The 17,483-nt window shown below is 42.4% G+C and overlaps 1 protein-coding gene across 1 annotated transcript in view; it reads right to left on the bottom strand.

Moving 5' to 3' along the window:
- The window catches only part of JAKMIP3 (Janus kinase and microtubule interacting protein 3), a gene marked incomplete at its 5' end in the record, with an annotated part of 18,894 nt that extends 1,820 nt beyond the window's left edge, over positions 1 to 17,074 (bottom strand). Inside the window, 13 exons of the mRNA XM_010288861.1 lie at positions 1,575 to 1,628; positions 1,716 to 1,814; positions 2,822 to 2,920; positions 3,302 to 3,364; positions 6,286 to 6,369; positions 8,384 to 8,512; positions 10,009 to 10,137; positions 11,612 to 11,671; positions 12,989 to 13,024; positions 13,525 to 13,656; positions 14,536 to 14,682; positions 15,137 to 15,256; positions 16,859 to 17,074. Coding sequence (XP_010287163.1) covers positions 1,575 to 1,628; positions 1,716 to 1,814; positions 2,822 to 2,920; positions 3,302 to 3,364; positions 6,286 to 6,369; positions 8,384 to 8,512; positions 10,009 to 10,137; positions 11,612 to 11,671; positions 12,989 to 13,024; positions 13,525 to 13,656; positions 14,536 to 14,682; positions 15,137 to 15,256; positions 16,859 to 17,074 — 1,368 coding nt within the window. The remainder of the gene's footprint in view (positions 1 to 1,574; positions 1,629 to 1,715; positions 1,815 to 2,821; positions 2,921 to 3,301; positions 3,365 to 6,285; positions 6,370 to 8,383; positions 8,513 to 10,008; positions 10,138 to 11,611; positions 11,672 to 12,988; positions 13,025 to 13,524; positions 13,657 to 14,535; positions 14,683 to 15,136; positions 15,257 to 16,858) is intronic.
- Positions 17,075 to 17,483: the final 409 nt, after the last annotated feature.

The following is a 17,483-nucleotide window of genomic DNA, read 5'->3' as shown; positions in this document are numbered from 1 at the left end:
GAAGCAGCTAGAAGCTGCCAGGGCGCTTTATGGAAATGCAAGTGAGAAAAAGCACAGAAAAGGATGGAATCACTTGCACGCGGGTCGGACACGGGTTCGCTTTCCCAGACTCCCTAACAGCCAGACATGACAACATGCACCCATGGGGCAGAGTCTGCCGTCGGTGGCTGAGTCTGTGGAGTTAAACATGTCAAAACAAGAAAAAAACAAGTGATAACAACAGTCTGCAGTTATCTTGAAGCTATCTGAGGTAAGAACTGCGAACTCCCCCCTGTGTCGCGTCTGGAAGTAACTTGTTGTATGTAATAGGAAAAAAATAAATCAGGGGGAATTAACATTACAGACTAGAGATCATTAATATAAGTAAAGAAGCCAAGAGGAAAAGAAAGGGAATAGAAAACATGAGAAAAGTTATCACTTCTTCTGTTCCTGTTTGTCTCCAAGTTGCCTCTTTGAGATGCTGTCCCAAAACACTCTGCACGGGACTAACCTGACATTAATAAAGCCATTAAGACAACGTTAGCACAGGCATTAACGATTAATGGGTTATTATCTTTCTACACGTTTTTTATTCTTTGCACACAAAAGATCTTAGGAGTCTTCATATTTCTGCCAGTGTGAATATCACTAACTGCAGCAGCGGTGAAGGTTATTAATCGCCTCAAGGAGTTTCAGCTCCTCCACTATCCCCTGGCTTGATTTTGTGGGGCAGAGATCAGAGACCGGGGACAGCGGAGACATGATGACCCAACTGGTCTAACTGGAGAGGTGGACGAGACGTCCATGGACGTCCCCCATGGCGCTGGGGACAGCGTTTTTGCCGGTATGCAAACTGTGCAGAGGCACGGGGGAGCGCTGGGGCAGCTCAGCTGAGGAGCTGTGAGAAGGGGGGGACCTCCCTGCAGACCCACGCCTGGGCGGTGTTTCCCGCGGGGCGGCCCCGCAGCGGCCGAGGGCTCTGCGAGACCCTCTGCTCTCCTCTGCCGCTCGCAGCCGCGGGGGCCCTGTGGCTCTGCGCGTAGATGAGGGTACAGGGGGAAAATATACAAGGGCACCTATATCTTCTACCTACATAGCTACAGGTATAACTAATCACTTCCATTTGCTAAAGGAGAAACACTTTCAAATTTCTTATTATTTGTTTCTTCTTTTCATGCCGCTGTGGTAGGTTTTTGATTAATGTGCTGGTCACTATCGAAGGTTTATGGGTTATTAGACAAAATTAAAATACACAGCTGCTAAAATGCAAAAGTGAAGCAAATGAAGAGTAAGCAAATAAACAAACCATGTGTGAACAGTGACCAGAAAAAAAAACACACACCAAAGTTTCAAAATATTTTCTAAATCATTGGAAATTTAAGAGCAATGTTGTGACACCAAGATCCCGCATGGCACTGGTCAGAAGGCTATTAACAAAATCTTAAAAAGCCAGGAAGCGCTTAGCTTGTAGCCCAGTACTTTGAGCACAGGGAGGACGGGTGGTGCAGCAGCAAACCAAGAAGGCCTTGCTAACTTAACACGAGGACAAATATCTACCAAAGCATGCACAATTTATTAAAGGAACATACACTTACGGCGTTATCCCCTAAAATGTCCAATTTTTTCATCAGCTCTGCTACTACTATGTCCTAACAAGAGAGAAATGGAAAACCAGGAGTCAGAACAGCGTCTGTATTTGGTTAGGGAAAGGAGAGTACAAAACGAGAATCCCTTACTGTTACACCTTCTGCCTCACAGTACACTTGCAGAGGGCTTTTCCCCTCTGTAAAAGGACCGTGATGGAAGTTGATGGCAGGCGATCGTCTTTCTCTTTCCTGAAATGACAATAATTGCTTGGTTACCCACTACGGTATGTCACAAATGGCAGCTTCACCGAGAACTTGATAAATACGGTTTGAAAACGGCTCACGCTAACTGAACACACTGCAAAGCAGTGTGGCTTTAGTTTGGGTGCGTAGAGCACAGAAGCCTTCCTCCCGCAGCCTGTAGCTACTGACACCAACAGCCAGGAGCCAGAGCCATTTCCCTGGCCAGACCATGTGCTTTTGTGAGGGTACTCGGGGCTGACAGGGAAGACCTCCACCGGGCTGCAAAGCAGGGCAGACGTACATATTAACAGCGCTAATATTTTCCCACCATACTTCTTCACTGGGCACTGATCATGACCACTTACCTATTATTTTGACTACATATTTGAACAAAACTATACACTCATAGCTAGTATATTATCAGTAGCATTTAATTCCTTCTTGTAAGTGGCTGCTTTGTTAATCTCTCTCTGAAGAATTTGGAAAACAGTTTCCAAGAGCTTGTACATTCTGTTTATACAGGCATTGATATAGAAAACAGAAGGCTCAGTGGAGTAAACAGAGCGGTCTGGGCCATGTGATTCCTTCTCTGCAGGTTTAGCAAGAGGTGAAACACAGCAATGATTTTTGGCAATGTTCTTTTTATAAGTTCTTTTTAAATTTTCTTTCCCACATATGAACTGTTCTGGTTTTATGTCTCTGCATTTTCGGAACAGATGGAGTGTAGTAAAATGTGTGTCTACATCATGAGCCAATCTTCCGGATCCTAAAATTACCTGAGTAGTAAGACTGCCAGAACAACCTATCAAGAATACCAGTATCGATCCCTGGGTGTTTGTTGGGTTTTTTTTCCCTCTTTTAGTGGCACTTTGTGCCAAACCCTTTGGTCTCATTCAATGCAATGCAGCTCTTTAGAGTAAACGTGGGCAAGTTCCCAAAGCCGCGGTGCCCCCAGCCACGGCTCGCGCCACCCAGGACAGGCGGGCAGGACTGTGGGTGCAACGCGTTCTCACTTCAAGCTCCAAGATCCTGAACTCCAGGAGTTCGTTTTGATCCTTAACGTCCTGGACATCATGTTTTAAGCGAGCTTCCTCGGCTTCCATTTGTTTTATCTGCAAAATAAAGCAACACGCGTTAGCACCATTTTCAAAGCGTCACTCCAGATCCTCTGCGCTTTGACTGTGCCGGGGAAGTGCCGGGGTCAGCACGAGCGCCGAGGGTCCGAGCACGCCCCGTGGGGTCAGCACGAGTGGGGATGCAAGCACCAGTGACAGGGGAACATGGGGATTTTCCCCACAACCACATCCTCACATGACCTCATGCTGGCACATTTTATGGGGCAATAGGGAATGCCAGAAGAGCACTTTATAAGGATCTTACTATACATGAATTATTTCCAATACAGCTGTGTGATACAGATAAAAATATCTGACCTTCTGCATTCCTTAAGCTACAAATACTATTTGAATAATACAAATAGAAACATAGAACACCTTTTCTACCAGTTCTTGATTTCTTCTATACAATGCTTGCTTCTCCTCAATCCACTTCATGTCCTTGAAAAAGAAATTACCAATATTGTAGGTGAAGCTGGCAATGTTTAGCACAAACACAGTAGCAAGTATTTCATTAAATCACACATCTAGAGAAGAGGGACAGAATAATGCTGCATATGAAATTGTAATTCCACTACTTCCTATGATACAAAAGCTCACGCTTTCTGTTTTATTTTAACAGTCTGTAGTACACAAATGGAATAGAAACACTCCTTCGTTTGCATCAAAAGGGAATTTTCTAGCTATGCAGTTATTATTAGATTTCAATTATACTGAATACAAATTACATATTTCTGAACACTAGGCAAAATAAACCTAATTTTGAAACTAATTTCTTAGTCTGATGGATATATAAAAGCCACAAATCCCAGAACATTATTTATCAGTAAGGTTAACAATAATAAGAGGTTAAGCTGAAATAATGATAAAATGGTTCAGTACTATTGTAAAGTTCTCAAAAAACATTTTATGCTTATGGGGTTTTTTTTGTTCGGTTGTTTGTTTGGCTGGAAAATAAGACACAAGCTAGGAACAGCCTGGGAACATTTCTTGTATTTCCAGCTAGGGGTTAGATATTTGCAGCCTGCAATATTTCATTATCAAGGCTATCCCAAGGCTAGAGGTGTGCCTCTTTCTTTATCACCTTTGGAGTCAGTGTGGTTTTAAACTCTGTGCTCTTCCAATTTAAGGTGCATTTTCCTTTTAACGTTTTCCCGTGTTATGCTACTTTATGCACATCTCTGGACTGCGTAACCTCAGTGCCAGGACTGACTAGTTCACCCGACCCAGGAGGAGGAGGGTGTTGTGTGGTGGAATAGAGGTGCTTGGTCTGAGTCACCACCCCGCTGCCAGGATGCTCCCCGATTTCGGTAGTGTGGACGTGGGCGCTGGATCCTCCTGCCTCTGAGGGGCCGCACAACTCCCTGCGAGCACTCAGAGCCACTGGGCTGTGCAGGCAGGGAAGCAGAAGCTTCCAACACCACAACGCCTTTTCTGTTTGGGGAACATTCCGGGGGAGAATTTTCTAGCACTACCTAGGCAAGGTTGTATGCGAATGGCAAATATTTGGACCTCAGCACTGCAGTCCAAATGGCATGCAACAGCCAGGAGTATAATGCGGTCTGTGCCAGGGGCTGAGTGTCACCCACCGAAAGCTGCAGTAGCTCCCAAACCTCCCAAGACCTTGAGTGGAGCTGGCTTTGCAGAGTGAAATCTCAAGGCCAGACCAAGGTGACAGACTACCGAGCTAGCCTTGAATGAACTAGGCATGCAAAAGCAGACACCTTGCAGTGAATTCAGAAATTAAAATTACCATGTGTAAGCCTTAACACATCAATGCAAAAATAAGATCTTAATAATGCCTGATGGGATGAAAAAGGTAGAGCTCAACATGTTTGGTTGAATGTGATGTGCTTCATGTTAATCATTTAGACTAAATTTCCTAGAATGCAGTTTTGTAGATTATTGAATTGTATTTCAAATTAAGCCTTTTTGAAAGAATGACTGGGATGATTTGACAAGCTATTGCATGAACAAGCTGCATGGTGAACTGCACAAACAGCTGAACTGGACACTTCAAATAGTCCTAATATATAAACTTTCTCTGAATTTAAAGAAAGTGTTCACAGCAAAGTTTTTCACATGATTAAAGCCACTTTGATTTTGCTGAACATACATACTACGCACTTGCTCCTTCCCTTGAAATGTTTAAGCCCTTTCTAATTTAACACCTGCTTTTCTCCTTTTAAGAAAGCAAAATTTTCTGGAGCTGGAAAGCTGGAAAGCAAGGGAAAGCTGCTGGCAAGGAAAGATTACTTTTACTTTCATTAAATAAACATTTCATTAGAAAATAATTATTCTTCCTTTATTTTAGCTTCCCAATTTTCTCTTAGGTATCAAAAATTCTGATAGTCTGTGAGATTTTAAAGCAGACCAACTTCTTCCCAAACACAATTTTTCCTTTTCCTTACCATAATACTCTCTCAGTATTTATATACTCTTTAAATCGATAAGGGAACTGACCTGTTGTTCACTGATTTAATTTTCAGGAGGTGCATAATAAAACAGCAGAAAGCAATTTTAAGCTAGGGACAGTGAAGGGATAGAGGACGACTAATGGGCACAGTTGTCAGCTGGCCACCAGACAGACCCTGTACTTTGGGACTTGAGGCAGTGACAATGAGCATGGGAATTCACTTCCATGGCTGTGCAGAGAAATTCTCAGTGTCTGATGAATATATCGCACCCGTTTTGACTTCACAGCTGTACACGTACCGAATTCAGGCACGCCTTTACCAGCTGACTTTTGCTTTCCCTTACTGTAACATCTGCACATCACAGATCCGTTCACGCAGGCGTCGTCTGCCGTTCTCTCCATTAGCTGGAGCAAGTGAGGCATTAAGGCTGAGATCAGCAAAGATATATGGGGCTGAAATGGGTCTTGATTTCAGGAGTTAGCGTGTAAGCACCGATGGGGACTCGGGGCTCTGGGGACTGATGTCTGAGATACTAACGAGCACATGTAAATGTGGAGAGCGGGGTTTTCAAAAGCCCTTGCATGCCTGACTCTCCTTGAAACCAACCAGACCACATGTATTAAGTGCTTTCTTTCCGATTAATTGACATGTTTATGGAAAGAGTTCTCGGCAGGTTACATTAATGTCTCCTAAATCGGGGTGCAGTGGTGGCGGGGGTTGTGCGGCGCACAGTGACGGGGACGGTAGTTACTTCCCTGGTACGTCTGCTCTGTATGAAACGAAACAGCTGCTGAAAAGTCGCATCAGGATGATCCCATACAGACATAAACACTCAAGAGCATCTGCAGTATTACATGGTAAGGTGAGCAGGCACGTTTCTAGAGCCCCCGCCCGCCTCCAGCACGAAGGCTGGAGAAAGGGCCAGTGTTTGGCCGCACGCATTACCTGCCCCTGCTCAGCAAGGGCCTTCTCCAGGTCTTCTATCTGAGCCTGAGATCGGTGTATTTCGGCTTGAAGCTGCTCACGTGTCTGTAGGATGCCAGGGAAAAAAGAAAAAATAATAAATCAAACTTTCTCTAAAAGACAAAAGCTAACACAGGTACAGAAAATACTTAAAACATCAGATACTTTTAATAATTATTGAAGTTCTTTGGCAGAATAAATTTGCAGCTAAGCACACAACATTAGTTATCGATCAGAAAAAGAAGTCTGTAAGATAGGATAATAGTGTTGTGACTTAAGCCAAAATTAACATAAGCAGTATCCCATTGGGTAGATAGTAGGACAGCAAAATATAAATGGCTCCTTACAGCTGGTTATGACAGTCTGCAGTAGAGCAGCCTTCCCTACTCTCGAACAAGGTGTTTAAAAAAGCCAGTGTAATGCAAAGATTCATTTCTCCATGAAGACAAATGAAAATTATTATGCCACAATTCTGGGCACACCTGTTTCCCTTAAATTTTTGATGAGTTAAAAAGCTCAGAACAGACCTACATACGTAACGTTACATGCTGGCAACCTGTGTTCCTCCTTATGCGTTTAGTATCCTATCTTACGGTCTTAACTGTATTGTGTGTAATTTTTTACTATACTTGTAGCTTCGTGCTTATTTAAATATGTACCACGTTCCTACATGTGTTTTCTGGAGAATAAATGTAATGATTATTAGCCATTTTATTTGTTAAATAACGTTTCACAGATTTTCTTTCCTCAAACCATTTATCTGCTACTTATCTTGTTATTTACAATGAAAATGATCTTATTTGTTTGCATTACCTGCATTGTTCTCTCTTTTGTCTCACTAGGGAAAAAGTAAAATCAAGTCACTTTTCAAGCTGGGCATGTCTTGTTTCATTACGATTTTCTCTACACGTGCAATCCCTACCACTTCAAAGCAGAGCGCATGCTTCTGGGAATGTTAGTTTTAATGCAGTTTGAGCATTCAGAGAGAGTGAGATGATCTATGGCTGCCGAACAGGGAGGTCGCTGGGAGACAAGAGGTGCTGCTAAATCTGGGTGGCTGAGAGGTACTCACCAGTGGAGACAGTGGTGAAATTAGCAGTTAGTTATTTGAATTATTCAGTGGAAGAAAACCAGACTAGTTAAATAGCTAGGAAAGCCAAGATATTATTGAAATGATGAACTTTAGCTAGAGGAATTTGGCCGTTTATGTCTGACTGGGGCCGGGGAGCTGCCCACGGCTGGGAGAGTCACAGCTCGGTGGTACGTGGTGCTGTGCCACCGCTGCTGGAGGTGTTCCCACCGGAGGCACCGGGCTGGATGATATGGGTATCTCCTGGCATTGTCATCCTTACCTTGAACTGGATAACATGTTCACACAATAGATACAGAGCCAAATTAAGCCAAATTTTGCAGTTACACTTCCATTAAATTTCAAACTGTTAGCTCAGAACAGAATGTATCCCTTTATTTACTGTATTCACCCTTGCATTCCATGCATGATAAGTCCTGCCAACACCTTGTAATATACAACATACTCATAATAAACGTAACATTTTATGCCAGACGTTTGAAGCCACATGGGCTTTGTGAGGCAGATAGGCAGGCAGAATAGCATAGGACACTTTGCAATTTAATTAAGAAAAGGAATCTCAGCTATAAGCCTTCTAAACATTTTATGAGGAATCATGTAATCTCACAGAATCCAGAAGGAATTAAATACCAAGCATTATATATTTAAGGCTATCTGTCCTAGATTTTTATAGAAAAAGAGCTTAATTTTAAGGATTTCCCATAAAAATTCTCTCTGAATTTCTCTTAAACTGATCAGAGGTGAAAAAAAGACGAAACTGTAGTAATGGTGGTTCCTCCAGCAAACCAGCACTTCACTGAGAAGTGAGAGAGACCCTGGAGCCCACCTCGGCAGCCAGCCCAGCTGGGTCCCCTGCCCCGCACCCCCAGCTGCCAGTGTGCTGGAAGGGCTGGCTGACCCCAGTTTAGCTCGAAAACAACCTGAGCAAGTAAACTGAAACCCCCAAACAATTACAATCCTTTACTGTCACGTAATATAAGCCATTTAGACCTTAACTTCTCGTTCTGCATCCAATGTTCCTCCGACCTGTTCTTGCAATAGGGCGTATGCTCGTTGCAGAGCCTGGTACTCCATCGTCAGCTGCCGAAACCGCAGTTCTGTCTCTTCCTTGGCCATGCCCTGGAATTAAAAACAAAGATGCATTGCACCAGCTGCTTTTGTTTCTGCAATGAAAATAAAAACAATTATAAGAGGGCTTTCTCTAAGAAGTGCCAAAATGATGACTTTCAAAATTCAATTTGGGAAGCGCAGTACTAAAGATCTTGTTCACGTGCTCTCGGACTCTTTCTCTTTTGTCCCTTAAACATCTCTTCCGTACACTTGCTTCAACAAAATGCAATATAGAAAAAGAAGAGAATTCCAAGAGAATTCTTGGAAAGATAAAAAGTTGCCATCCATATAACACACTGACAACTGAATCGCCCTCTATTACCGTACCAGGCAAAGTCATCACATTTAAAGGTGAAAATACCGCTTTCTTGAAACAATAAAAGGTTTCCAATCTGGAGAATAAGCCAAGCCTGACAGTCCTACTCAATTATTAAAATACTAATCTAGAGTTAATACTTGTAAAATGGTGACATCAACATGAAAAGGGCCCTTTGTCTTCTTCACTCGCCTTACAATATCCAGCATTGAATGCTTTCATGTCAGGTTGACCAGAATATTTCATTCGACATGAAATGAAATTATACTGCTGGCTGCATGCATAAACTTTGTACTGTCTGAACAGGGAAAAAAAAAATGTCAATACAGGGATGAAAAATAAATTGGCTCATACATATAAAAATACCTTGAGATTTCCTGCAGCGCAGCACACACCTGGTAACCAGTTGTGTGCCATTTATGATGGAGATAGGAATTCTTTAGGTTCCTTTTTAACAGATCTAATTTCACCCTATGAAACAGGCGGCAGATGAAAAATCGCATATCATAAAAAGGCTTCAAGTCATTATTAGGAATTTTTTGTTTATATACAAGATTCTTGTTAAACCCAGAAACGTGTAACGGTACAGTGATCTGACACACACTCGGGAATGCGTCTGCAGAGAAGCCCTGCAAAATACCAGGAATAATCACTTCTATTTGTATTACCAGCTACATTTGTGTACTCTGCATTCAGAGCCTCCAGAAAAGTCATGACCTCGATATACTGGTGAGGAGACAGCCTTTCCTCTGGAGACTGGTGCTTTACGTGACTGCTTACTTCTCCTTCCAGAAACACAAACCTTATCACTTAAGGCTGCGCTCTGTGCTGAGGTCAAAATGACAAACAGAAGGACCTGAACTAAACTACATGCACACAAACCTGCAGTAAATCTCCACGTGAACAGGTCTTCTTAGGACGGTCCAACTTCTCAGTCTCTTTAGACCTACAACCTATAAACCCATTATAAATCTAATATTCTTAGGTTATACTTCCAGCTTGGCTAAAAGTTGTGAAATTACTGAAGACTTGAGAACCAGAGATATTAACCAACATGCACAGTATTAAATTTAACGTCAGTTTTTGACTTTCTGGTCAGAGGTGACAGATGAATGATGTAACAGACCAGGAATTTCATTAAAAGTTAGTAGTGAGGTTTCAAAACAAAATAACACATATTTTTTAATACCTCTTCCAAATCATCTTCAGGAGTGCAAGGGGTTTGATCTGTCCGGTCTGTTTGGTATGAGATAGAGGAACCATCAGACTCCATGGAAGCTTCTTCATCATAGCCGAAAAACGTCTCCACAACTGGCTTCTGACAGAGACAAGGCGTCAGCGAGCGCAGCCGTGCTGCACGACAGCCGTGCCGCACGACAGCCGTGCCGCCGGCTGTGACAGCCCAACTGTGTTTGGGGGACAGCGGTGACTTTGGACACAGGCTAAACCGCGCCTTTGTAGGATTTGGACATACCGACTTTCGGAGGAACCTCAATTCCAGATTATTGGTAATTCTCACTCTATTGCTTTTTGAAGAACTGGTCCAGTTCTTTACATGTATATGCATATAAAGTTTTTTCACCCCACGATAGTGCTCTAACAATAGCTAAAACTATTCAAATCGCTGAATTGCCTATTTGTTATTAGGTATCACAGTGTGCAACCTCAAAGCCCTTGCCTTTTTTTAATGTATTTTCCTCCCTATTTCTCTAGCTAAGCAGAGCACCCTCTTTACTTCTTTGTGTGCTCATCTCAGCATAAGGTGGGAGTTGAGCATTGAAATGTCTTTGCTAATCTATTGTCATCAGTATGATGCCCCTCTTGTCACTACCACAACCTTCACATGAAAAGTTAGATTTGCAAGAAATGTTCTACTTGAAAATTTGAAGTTAATCACCACAGCAATGTTTTTACAGTTTGAAGAAATAAATTTTTCCACTCAAAGCTGCTTTCTTTTTAAAAGAATGAGGGTAGTGGTGGTAAAGAAAGATTTACTGTTAAATGTTCAAAAGCCAAAGATGACATTTCAAACACAGTTCGAAAGTATTTTAATTGTTGATTTACAAAAACATTTCTAGATTTTGGCTTTTTGTTTTAATTTGCAGTGGATAACTTTTGAAGAAGACAAAATATAACTCCCTTTCAAACTCTGGTTGCCATTTGCAGGATGACAGGACTTAAGGAGTTATCTCACGTTGACCACAATTTGTTAGTCATAGATTCATTAGGTCCAGCGCCACCTTAATTCTTCATATGTAGAAAACAGCTTGCTCTCAGGTCCCCGACATTATAACTTACAATGTTGCGACAGTGTTAATATTTGTATTAATATCCTGCCAAATATTCATTAACTGCTATCTTCTTTTTCCCTGAGCTCTAAGCATTGCTTCTTGGAACCAGCAATTTTTGCATGTTACTAAACTCCGTAATGAATTATTTACAACCTACATAAGTTTTCAGGCAGTGCCATTAAAAGATCATTTTGCTGTCTCATCTTAAGACAATCACATACCACTGAAGTCTCACGGGATTGCTCGGGGTAAATGCAGAGCATGCAAATGCTCGTAATGTGCAATGCAAACGGTTCCCCTACCCCTGCCGGATCTTGTCTGAATATCCCAATACAGTCTATGAACGTCCTTGAACTATGTGACCCAAATTTAAGGTTAGGACATGTTTGCAGACCCTTGAGAAGAAAGTTCCCCCACGTGGCTCCGAGGCGCTCAGAGCACCCCGGGAAGCCAGTACGCCCATCAGCATGTCATGATACAAGTGATTTTTTTTTTTTTTACCTTAGGAATTCTTGTCATTTTTTTCCTCTGCTTCCTATACCTTAACAGCTTATCACGTTCCTGAAAGAGTCAGATACATACATTAGCTGTTTTCAGAGAGCTATTATTTAAATTAACTATGTCAGTACTAGTAGTCATTGGGCAATCAAGAAATAGTAATGTCAATGCTGGCCACTGCCTCAAAATGAAATAACCATGTTTTCATCAGTCAAATATTACTTTCACTCCAATACCTTCCAAGTTTGCGATATACAAGTAGCAACTGCTCTTCATGTTCATGAAAATCAAAATAGCAAAAGCAAGCTGATCATAACCCATGCAACACACTGACATTTCAGAGCTGCTCTGTGAGCAAGCAAGTGCGTTCAAGCCCATGCTATGGCTCTTCTCTGGCAGATGGGCTCTTCGTCCAGGGGTGAGAAGCAAAGACCGACTCCTGCCCTTGGCTACACAAAACTCGGAGACTGAACTCAGCACTTTCAGTCTCTGCTGACTTCTCTAAGGATCTGCAGGTTCCCAGTGCCTCTGAAAAAAGGTTTGAGCATTTATTGCTGCCAGCAGATTTTTCTGTTCAGTGGAAATTATGACACTCTTCATAGACTCATGTCAGTTTTTTATAGTACTGAAAAAAATTTCTTTATTCTGGATTGAAAATAAAGGCAAAGTCTAGGATTGCAGAGAGTAAAGTTCTAAAGGGAAAACCCCTATAATCTTTCATTTTAATTATTTGGTAACAGGATGTGATGACATTGTGGGACATTGACAATGTGGCACTGCCATCAGCCCAATGGCAAATCCTAACATCAGCAACAGAGACAGAAGAAAATCGAATACTTGTTTTGCTTGACAACACAAGCTTTGCTGCACACTTGGCAATGGAGACTAAAACAGTACACATTTTATCAATACGTATTAGTGGCTTAATTTCACAAAATCTTTACCAACAACAGCAAAGGGATGAGTCAGGCAAGGGCAGTGACAGAGAACATGCCAGAGTGGGTGAGATAAAGCTAGTGGCAATCAGACTCTAAAAAAAAATGCAATTCCAACGTGGCAGAGCTGTCCTGGAGATGGAGGACACTCACTATCGGCCATCAGGACAGGGTGACCACGCTGACCTTTGCCTCTGAAGTCATCCTAGTGGTGACAAAAAGCTTTCCCCTCTCACCAGAGCTTTCCTCTCCACTATCACTAAATTTTTGTCTGGTGAACAACTGCTGATATGGCCTTTGACATCTACACTGAGAAAGACACTGAGTTAGCTTGCTGCCTGAATGAAGATGTAAGTGATAATAAATATTATTATACACTGCATGCTTTTCATGAACAGCAATTTAAAGCATACAAAGATGAGGATGAAGTTAACAACATTCTTACCATGACACTCTTCACATAGCCAGCAGTTTCCAGGGTCTAATGAAAAAGAAGGAAATAATGTCAGTAAGTGTACAGACTTAAAAAAAAAAAAGTTATTTTCTTGAGGAGTATTACGATTTCAGTATTTTCTCTTCCCAAAGACTGAGAGCATGTTAACAAAGAAGCAAACACCCAAACACAACATTGCTGAACACCGCCCTTGTACACAGCAATCTTTAGCTCTGACACTGTCTCCAGCTAAAGGAGCTCTGACATTTTCTCTCGCAGGTGCAGGATTCAACATATCTACTGGAAGTGCTGAAATGGTTCTGTCATGCAAGTACACTGTAGATCGAAAGAATTTTTCCAAATACTATGCCACAGATAACTTACATTCATCTCGATTACTACTAATCATAGAAATGCCTACCGTGTTCCACTGATGCAAACTATGCCCGTTAGCTTACAGCCCCCAAGCACCCCTTGCTTAGGCTTCCTGCTCTTCTGCCTTCTGGCCTTAGTCAACCGCGCACGAGAGCGTCAGTATTATATCTTACCTTGGAGAGCTCATCAATGATATTTTGCTGTTCAATAACTTGGAGTCGCAGGAAATCAACTTCTCTTTCTTCCTGGCTGTGGTCAAGGTCATTTAAAGAGCTCGGTCTCCTTATTGTTCCAGCTCTTTGCCTCTAAACAAAACCCACACAGCAGAAGAGAAAATGATCAGGTGGCTTTGCCAAAGGACAGTACACAACCCTTCCCTTTCCAGCTAGTGATGCATCTAATCTAATGGCTGTTCTGGCAGCTATCCTGCTTCGCTTTTGCTGAGCTTTACACCTAGGCTGCAAACATGCCAGGTGTTCCTGGTCCTCAAGCTGCCACGTGAAGCTCACCATCACCGGAGAGGACAGCAGGCACAGGGAGGGGCCGTCCCACCAAAGATGGGGGCTAGCAGCAGCCCAGCTCCACCTGCTCTTCAGTTCTGCCAAGAGCTGTGTGGCTTTCTCCTGCAGCAGAAGGAATTCAGAGAGCCGGGACCAGCTTCACTTCTCCTTGGGTTGCTCTCATTCATTTTGACCGGCAGCAGTCCCGGACCCGCAGGGCCCAGGGCGTCACCTCGGCCCTGCTACATTCATGCAGCGCCACAGCTGCTTGCCACCAGCTCTTGCCCTCTAACAATATCCAGTTGAAGAAAAAAGGGAAGAGTCACGATTTCCCAGGGATTATGAGGCGACTCTGGTACAAAAGCCCACGGTGAAGTGGGGTGATCTGTGCCCATGTCAAAGCTGAGCCGCCAGTGACTGAACAGTCTTCTGATCAAAACATGCAAAGCTCACGCACTCTCTTTTCTTCAGAACTATTTGTTTTTAAAGCTAAAATAAAACATTTTACGTGAAACAAAACATGCTCAAGCTCCAAACCACTCGGTGGTGCACCACAGCACACCTCAGGGAGCAGCAGAAAGGGGGAAGTTTCCAATTAAACTTGCAGGTTTGGGACGATGCCTGACTTCACCAGCCCTGTGAGCACTAAATTAAACGTTCTCTCCGGAGCATACAGAGACTTACCATTGCTATATTTTCTTGCGTTACAAATTTTAATTTATTTTCCATTCGACGTAAGGCATGTGACAATTCTTCATTCTTCCTACTAAGGCGTTTGTTTTTGTCCAAAATGGGCTTATACTGACTTTCAGCTTCTCTAAGACGTTTTAACTGAAAGATTAAGAGAGAATAAACACACCTGTAGCTGTTATTTTTCATCAAATATATTAATAATTTTCTTTAACTATCACACTATCAGTATTTTCTCCTAAATGCAAAGCAGAATTGACCAAAAACGCTTGGTATTTTCCATTGGGAAGCAGATCGTTCCTCCTTCATGAGGTATTCAATCTGTGCAACAAATGTACCATGTGGGGAATGTATTTATTTTTAAAAATTAATAAAAATAATTCCAGGTAATGCCATCTTAAAAATTCATTGTTACATATGCAAAGACAAGTGTGATGTGGCATACCACCAAATACAGAGCACACAGAGGAGCCAGCTACTCCTGCAATGATTTCCAAATAGCACAGGAGAACATATCTCGGTATTTTGGGGGTAAGACGCGGCCACAGCAGCACGTTCACAAGCAGTCGTCGCCGCGCTACGCCGCTGCACTCACCAGCTCGTTTCTCTCCTCGGACAGCAGTGCGTTCCGGTCCTCCAGCTTCCTGATGATGGCACTCAGCTCGGCGATTTTCAGTTGGAAACGCCGGGCGTCCTTTTCATCCAACTGCTGTTCCTAAAACAAAGATCAACTGCAAATAACTGTTCATAAGTGTACATGCAATATCAATATTTTTCAAAGCTCAACCTTTTTCTTATCCCAAATCCAAACATTTCAAAACGTTCTACAGCAGAGTGTAACCTATGTAACCTAACTGACCACTGAAAGCTGCAGGATGAGACCAGCGGAAAGTTAGGAGTGAAAACGTAACAAAGTATGCAAATGCAGAAGTATGTATATGCAAATACAAAGTCACAAATGGCAAACTCGGAAAAAAAAAAAAAAATTAAGGCAATGTTTTCAATGTATGCCGCTGTTGAACTGAGTGCTTCAGACACGAGGACTTTGTTATAAGAAAATGATATTAAAAGTACTCAAGTACAAATGGGGAAAATCCATGGAGTTATGCCATTGCGTAAGCTCTTCTTCCATAAAGCTATGGGCCTTACTGGGCTCTAAAGGGTCACTCATAAAGCCAAAGGGGTAGCACTTGATCTGACTGAGAATGCTTAGATCAAATTATAAATGAATAGAAATATAGGTAGACGTGTTCTCATTCAGAATCAGAGAGGAGCTACACCTATTTACAAATGTGACAGACTTTTTCCCCTTCTCTAGGACTTGTTCTGATATCTGGCGGAAGTTGAGTACAAATCGAAACAAGCGAATTCGTGTCCGTCACTGCTAATGGCACTTCTGGGAGGTCTAGGGTTCCTCATTCAAGAGGTGCAGGAGAGGCTTGGGACAAAGAATAAGACAGATTGGTTTGCTCATGTACAAGTATTTACACTTCTGCTGAGAAAATTAAGGCTGTTGCAAAAGAAATCTTGATGAGAAACAGCAATGAAGAAAATTTGCATACATCAGATACATGGGGTCAGTTGACTGAGGGGTTTTCAATATTAGCAAATTAAGGCAAAAGCAGAAAGGTGCTATAGTTACACTAAAAAAGCCATTGTGAAAGGGTGACTAAAATTTAATGTTTTGGATTTTGCATTGTAGAAAAGAAAGAGGAGAGAACAGGTTAGCTTAACAGGTGCTTAATTCACTTTCTGGTCCACTGAAAGCAAGAGCACTTAGCAGCACACAAACCTAGGCTAGCAGCGGTGTTCCAGGAGGACCGCAGGATTTCCCGTGCTTTTATGCACCGATTACCTTCCCCCATTTCCCTTTGTAAACTGGCCTTGTACCTCTGCTCACAAAATACATTGTTCGCAGTTCCGAGAGCTAGCACACATACATTACTTGGTTAGAAACGCATTTGCATCATTTGTTGGCAAAATTGTGTCAAACTGTCAAATTAAGGCAGGTGGCAGAAGTATGGTACAGTGAGGAAAAGGAAGAGAAAAAGAACAGAAAAATTTCCCCTGCTAACAAAACCAAACCAAACCAACCAGAAAACAAAACGACAAAAAAGCAAGAGCTCTCCCATAACAAGGTTTGATGTTAAACCTTAAAGGTTCGGCTAGCAAACAAGAGCAAGAAATCGGGGCCTCGGGGCCTCCCCTGCAGGGCTATGGGAAAGCTGTTGCTCGAGGGTGCACTCATCAAGATCCTGTGCCATTTTGTCACTCTGTCTGCTCGTCCGTTTAGGTGAAACCACGTGAAAGTGCTTACGGGGCTTCCCGAATGATCTGAAGCGTCTCCTGCACCACTTGCATAAGGAAGTTCCCGCTTGGGGCTGCTCAGATGCCGATCAGACTCTTTGATCTGGGAAAGTTGTTCATCTAAAGCCTCCTTTTGGAGCTGCAGTCTCTGAGCATGCCCGGCTTGAACCCCTAACTCTCTCTCCAGCACGTAGACTGCTCTGTCCTTAAACTTAATCTCCTCCATCTACAAGGAGAACAGAACACAATCACACAGGCAGGCAGCGGCTTGACAACAACAGAGCATCTTATGACCCCAAACGTGGCCAGAGAACAGTGGCACAGAGCCGACAGCCCTCAACATGGAAAATAGAACAGCAACGAATATTTGACAGTGAACATATGAACGGTATCACTTAATCAGCTCAGGAATATAACTCTTCTTCTGGGGGCCACCCAGAACAAAATCTCTTTCGGCAGGAATTTTTTCATTAAAATTATTGGGAAATACCCCATATTCTTAGTACCATTTCTGAGTATTTTTAAAAAAAGTAAAAACTAATATTCGTATCACAATTTGGATTAGTTCACTCAAACACTTTAATGATTTTGCAGCATTTTTCTTGGACATCACCTTTTGAAAATTTGGATTCATA

Source organism: Phaethon lepturus, unplaced genomic scaffold, assembly GCF_000687285.1.
Source record: "Phaethon lepturus isolate BGI_N335 unplaced genomic scaffold, ASM68728v1 scaffold52766, whole genome shotgun sequence".
Classification (NCBI taxonomy): Eukaryota; Metazoa; Chordata; class Aves; order Phaethontiformes; family Phaethontidae; genus Phaethon; species Phaethon lepturus.
This window is presented reverse-complemented; position numbering and strand designations above follow the sequence as displayed.